This window comes from Mycteria americana, chromosome 3, assembly GCF_035582795.1.
Source record: "Mycteria americana isolate JAX WOST 10 ecotype Jacksonville Zoo and Gardens chromosome 3, USCA_MyAme_1.0, whole genome shotgun sequence".
NCBI classification, from domain to species: domain Eukaryota; kingdom Metazoa; phylum Chordata; class Aves; order Ciconiiformes; family Ciconiidae; genus Mycteria; species Mycteria americana.
Genome location: NC_134367.1, coordinates 4267024 through 4272359, shown reverse-complemented (window position 1 = coordinate 4272359; position 5336 = coordinate 4267024). Strand labels below are relative to the sequence as shown.

General features: G+C 52.9%; 1 protein-coding gene across 1 annotated transcript; it reads left to right on the top strand.

Moving 5' to 3' along the window:
• Positions 1 to 2513: 2513 nt before the first annotated feature.
• LOC142407605 (spheniscin-2-like) lies at positions 2514 to 4961 on the top strand. Its single transcript, XM_075497234.1, has 4 exons — positions 2514 to 2571; positions 3967 to 4054; positions 4358 to 4360; positions 4849 to 4961. Exons 2-4 carry the CDS (start codon positions 3997 to 3999, stop codon positions 4959 to 4961), a joined length of 174 nt encoding a protein of 57 aa, XP_075353349.1. The 5' UTR covers positions 2514 to 2571; positions 3967 to 3996.
• Positions 4962 to 5336: the final 375 nt, after the last annotated feature.

Below are 5336 nucleotides of genomic sequence, written 5' to 3'. Positions count from 1 at the left end.
CGCACATCTCTAAGCAGCCCTCCGAGACCAGCCCACGCCCTCGCAGCCTGGTCGGGGCGATGCTGCACGGAGGCACCAAGCACCACGGGAAGCGGCAGCAGCCCCAGAGAGCCAGACCACGGTCCCTCGGGAATCCCTTACCCCAGTGTCCCCAATACAAGCTGGTGGTTTGCATTCCCTCTGCCAGGGGGGTTGTGTGCGTGTCCTCAGGGAGCGACGTGCGAGCGTGCATCTCTTCTCTCTGCCTGCAGGGAAGGGCAGAGAAGACGGGGTGAATTCCCGACAGGCACGGACCCACAAACACACACATACCCCACCCTCACCTACCCTCTCTCCAAGTTGGCCTCAAGCCACAGCAGCGTCCCCCCCCAGTGCGGGGGGGACACACAGGGACCCCAACACCAGCCTTCTCTCTCAGTAAGGGCATCCCTGCACCTCACATCCAGGGTGAGGGTTGGAGGGTTGCTAGGAACCCCCTAACTTCAGTGGGTGCCTGCTGGTTGTCCACTGGGTCCCAAGCTGGGCCAGGAGCCCCTGTGGGGCTGTTTCACAGGACATGCCACTCTGGTGGATTTGGGTCCATCTCCAGATGTGGGGCCTGGGTGCGTGGCACCAGGGGAGGTGTTGTGGGGTCCAGTAATTCTTCCCCTGAGGAAATAGGGACTGATGGCTGTGCCAGGGGACCACTCTGGAGCTTGGGATTGAGTTGGGGGTCAGTGCTGGGGGTGGGATTCAAGACCTGGGGCTGGGCTAGGGGGGTCGGTTAGGAGCCCAGGGCCAGACTGTGGGTCAGCACTGTGAGTGATTGATGATGGTCATCTCAGGGGGGCCATGGGGGTGGCCCCTGCACTGCCATGGGGCAGTCGCTATGGGGGCTGGCAGGGCAGGGGTCATGCCACTGCCCCCAGCCAGGGAGCCGGGCAGGGCAGGGGGGCTGGGAGCAGCCTCAGCCTGGGGCATTGGGCACCTCTGTGGGGACAGGCCAAGGCCAGGACAGGATGTCAGCTGTGGGTCAAAGTCCAGGTCTGGATCAGCAGGGCCAAGCTGCAGCTCTGGTGGGGTCCAGCACAAGATCCCCAGCTCAAAGCAGCTCCCCTGGGCAGGGGTTGGCCCCAGCCACGGCCTCCCTGCAGTGTGGGCTGGAAGCCCTCTCCACGGCGTAATCAGCAGCCGTTGGCTGTGCTGGCCCTGGACTGGTCCTGAGCCTGGTACCAAACCTCCAGGAGCGAGGATGCTCCCAGGACCCTTACACCTGCAAAGAAACTGCCATGGACACCCAATCCTACTTCTGTGGATTGCTGCTCGGGGAAAATCCCCGTCATGTGTCTCTCTGATAGATGGCACCAGACCCTTTGTCTCTGATGTATCCAACCTCAAGACCCTTCGTTCTCTCCAGGATCCAACTCCCGGAGCTTTGATCTCTCTGGGCAATGGACCAGCACTCTTGGTACTCTCTCCCATACCTAGTACTCTGGCTTGAAGTTTGCTAGAGGACCGCACAACCATGCAGACACACCATAGACAGATTGTTCGTACAAAAAATAGTTAGAAATGAAGTTTACTAGGAATATAGGACAGATTGTGGTGATCAGATGTAGGGCATGGCCAGGGAAGCATATTGACCAGCAGCCTGCTTACACGAGCTTGGCCGCATTCATCCCTTGCGTCTCTCTGTTTCTCATGACCTGTTCCTCCATGATGCCCCTTGATCTTTACCTTTCTGAAGTATCACATAATTCCTATAAATCCACGAACTCTCGATCAGGTCCACATCTCCAAGGCCTAATAAGTCCTATTCACCTTCATTCAATAGTCTCCCTTAGTTTGCATACCTTCACAGAGACTTTTTTCTATTGAACCACATTTGTGGGTTTTGTTCCAGGAATGACAATTTTAGGAGTAGTAAATTCAGACAGAATTAGGTGAGCTGTGGTCTCACCTAATCACTTTTCCTCTGTTCACTGTCCATTTATCTGAGTAGCCCTCAGAAAGGTAGCCTTATGCTTGTCACTTCTTGGCGTGTCAAATGCAAATCACCTTGGCAAGGGTGAAGCTGTTCTTTTAATGTTAAAAGGAGAGAAAAGTAAAACATTTTGCATGATCCTGCATGTCACACACTACCTGCTTACCAAGTGAACGGAGAGGAAAAGAAGAGACAAATATTTTATCCTTTTATGGGACTGCTTGCTACTGGTGTCTACACCAGCCAGTCTGCTTTGTCCATCCCCGGCAGTTCATGCCAAGCCCGTGTGCCCGCTGTGCAGCAGGGTGTCACAAGACGTGTTGCGTGAGGATAACGGTGAAGATTGCAACAGCCCCCAGGAGGCACCTCAGCCTCTTCCATTGCCTCAGAGAGGCTTGGAAGAGCCCCCATCATCCCCACAGAGATGGGTCGCTTTCTGATTGGCCAAGGGCAGATGTGTCAGCAGGAATAATTGCGTGTCCCACCCACCAGCAATGGTATAAACCCAAGGTGTTTGGCCAAAACAGTACTCCTTGGACCCAAGGGCATCTGGACGCAAGCGATTCCTGTTGGGTTTGTTACTGCCTGGACACGAAGACCTTAATCAGGTAGGTAATTGCCGGGTCTCTTTCTGGAAAACTGCCCATTCGGCTTCTCTGTTCAGGTCCCATCACCCTAGACTCATCTAAACGACAAACTGCTGGACCTATCCGTGCATATAATTAGGCCATCAGAGATGCCTAGGAAAGAGAATAAAAACCTTCAGTTGAGTCTAAGAGCCCGGAATATGTGGAAGCTGTAACTAAGGTTTCCTAACTACAGGAGAGACTGGAAAGGTGCCTTGATGCTGGAGGAGGGACCCTGAGATCTTCTGTTCTGGGGGAATGGTGGGGACTTTCCTCAGCAAAGTAAGGAGATACTTTTCCCCCAGCAGTATGGAGATTTCCCATCCTTTCAGGCTTTCAGTTAACTCAAAAGGTTGATTTGTGTTTCCATTTCTGGCCACCAAGACACTTCCCTGCCCTCTTGCTCCTCCCCGGGTCGGTGATGCACGGGGCAGGGTCAGAAAGTGTGGGGCTGGGGAGTGTCTTTGCTGGGAAGGCTGGGAATGGTCTCGAGTTGAGGATGGGCACTCCCAAGCCGAGCTGGAAGGACTTTCCTGAGCCCAGGGAAGCAGAGGTGATTGGGCAGGGTGTTTTGGGCAGCCAGCTTTGGACTGGCTGAGGTGATGGAGAGCACTGGCTAACCCTTCACATAGCACGGCATCTCCAGGGTACAAGCATTTCCCTAAATTCTTGGCCCTCGTTTGGCTATGGGCATGGCACTGAGTGTTGGCACAAGCATCTCCTGATGTGCAAACCATCTCTGCTCTGGCCCTTGGTTAAGGAGAGGCAGAAATGAGAGAGGAAAGTCACAAGCAGTAATTCTGATCTGCTAGAAATCACGTCATGTTTCATTCCTTGGCTGGGGATAACCCTGGAGACAGACAGTTTCAGCACTTAGGAATTTAGCACCTTCAGAGAACCATGGAGATTTGGGTCTTTCCAGCAATCAGGGAATATATCTGTATTTTGTTAATGAGAAAAGTGTTTGATACATGAAGCCTGAGGGAGTAAAAGATCATTAGTTCCGTAACTTTCAATGGCAATTTTATATCTGCATTTTCCAAATTTCACTGGATGTTGTTTTTATTGAATTGTCAACAGTTGGCCCCCAGGTCTGCAGTCTGTGCTTTGGGAAGGTCTATGGAAGACCTTTGAGAAAGCTAATGGGAAAGCATCAGCTAAGGTAATCAGTTTCCAAGAGATTGAGACATCATGAAATTCTCCCAAGATATGCCGGGTGGTACAGACCTAAGAATTGTTCTTAAGAGAAAGGTAGAGGAAACATCATCTGCTTTAGCTGGAGGTAGCCCCTCTGCAGTTCGTTATACCACAGTGCCCAGGCTCCTGCACCACCTGGGGACCTCCATGTCCTTATTGCCTTGGTGTTCCTCTCTGCAGCCCTGTGAAGACCCAGGACAGGCGTCAGCCATGAAGATCCTGTACCTGCTCTTCCCCTTCTTCCTCCTGTTGATCCAGGGTGCTGCAGGTGAGAGGGAAAGAGGGGAGATGGGTGAGGTGTGAGCCCCCATCAGTGGGGTTTTCCATGTCCTGCGAAGTCACCACGTTGTTTGGAGTGATGGAAAGTTTAGGGGGCACTGAGAAAAAAGCATTTTCCAAGTGCCCTTCCAAGAGGATGTGGACTGGGGATGGAGAGAGCCCCTGGAAATAGAAGCCTGGCTTCTTCTGTGGGTCAGGTTTGGTTTCAGGCTCCAACCCTGCACCCGGCTTTTCCTCTTGGGGTGTCTCTGGATGATCTTTTGCCCTGTGCAGGGATGGGAGAGAGCCCCAGGGGGTTGTTGGCTTGCTGGGTTACCTGGGGCACAAAGCTGTCCCTTCTCGTCTAGTGGTGTCTCAGCTAAGTGTCCCAAAACCTCATTACTCCAAGGCATGATCCCTGCAAGGGCTGGGCAAGGGCTTTCCATCAGAGATCACTCAAAGACAGGGTTCAGCCAGGACAGGGATGTGGGCTGCAAGGAGTGCCCCAGCTCTGCTGGTCCAGGCAGGTGCGGACACGCAGCTGGGGAGACAGCATGGCTCTTCCTTGACCTCACCTCATGCTAGTCCTTCCCACTGTCTGTTCTTGTGTGCGCTCACTTTAGAGTGAAAGAGTCCTTCTAGGTGAGACACGTTGCTACTGAAGATGTGGTTATGGTGAGGTTGAAGATGGGCCCATATATTGGCCTGAAATGCATGGGGACTGTCAGCCTCTCTGCAACCAGACACTGCTATACCAGACTATCACTTTAATTGTTTTGTGTGTATCATTCCCCATGGAAACAGGAAACTCGATCTTATGCAGACGAAGAGGAGGATTCTGCGCTTCCAGGCGCTGCCGCTACCCTGCAACACCTATTGGAAGATGTTCAATATTTCGCCCATGCTGCAGAAGGTAAGGTCTAGATTCCTGGCTGAGGAAAGAATTTCCTTCTTTGTCCAGAGAAATATCTGTAAAAAATTTATTTCTAGCCAATGCCTGGTAAATACTCTCCTGCATTATATGCTTTTGGGGGAGAGGCCCAAGAAGGAAGGGAAAAGTCCTTGTGGGTTTGGACCTGCCCCGAGTGGGGCTGAAGGAGCCCAAGGGCAGCCAACGCCTCCTCACTCTCCTTCACTCCCATGAGACTCATTCAGGCTTTGCCAAGGGCTCTCCCAAGCTAGCAAAGAGTGCAGCATTCACCGTCCTTGCACAGCATCGAGGACATGATCCTGGTTTTGCTGCATCTGCATGGACTTGGAGTCAGGGCTGCCAACACTAAGATAACACGGGT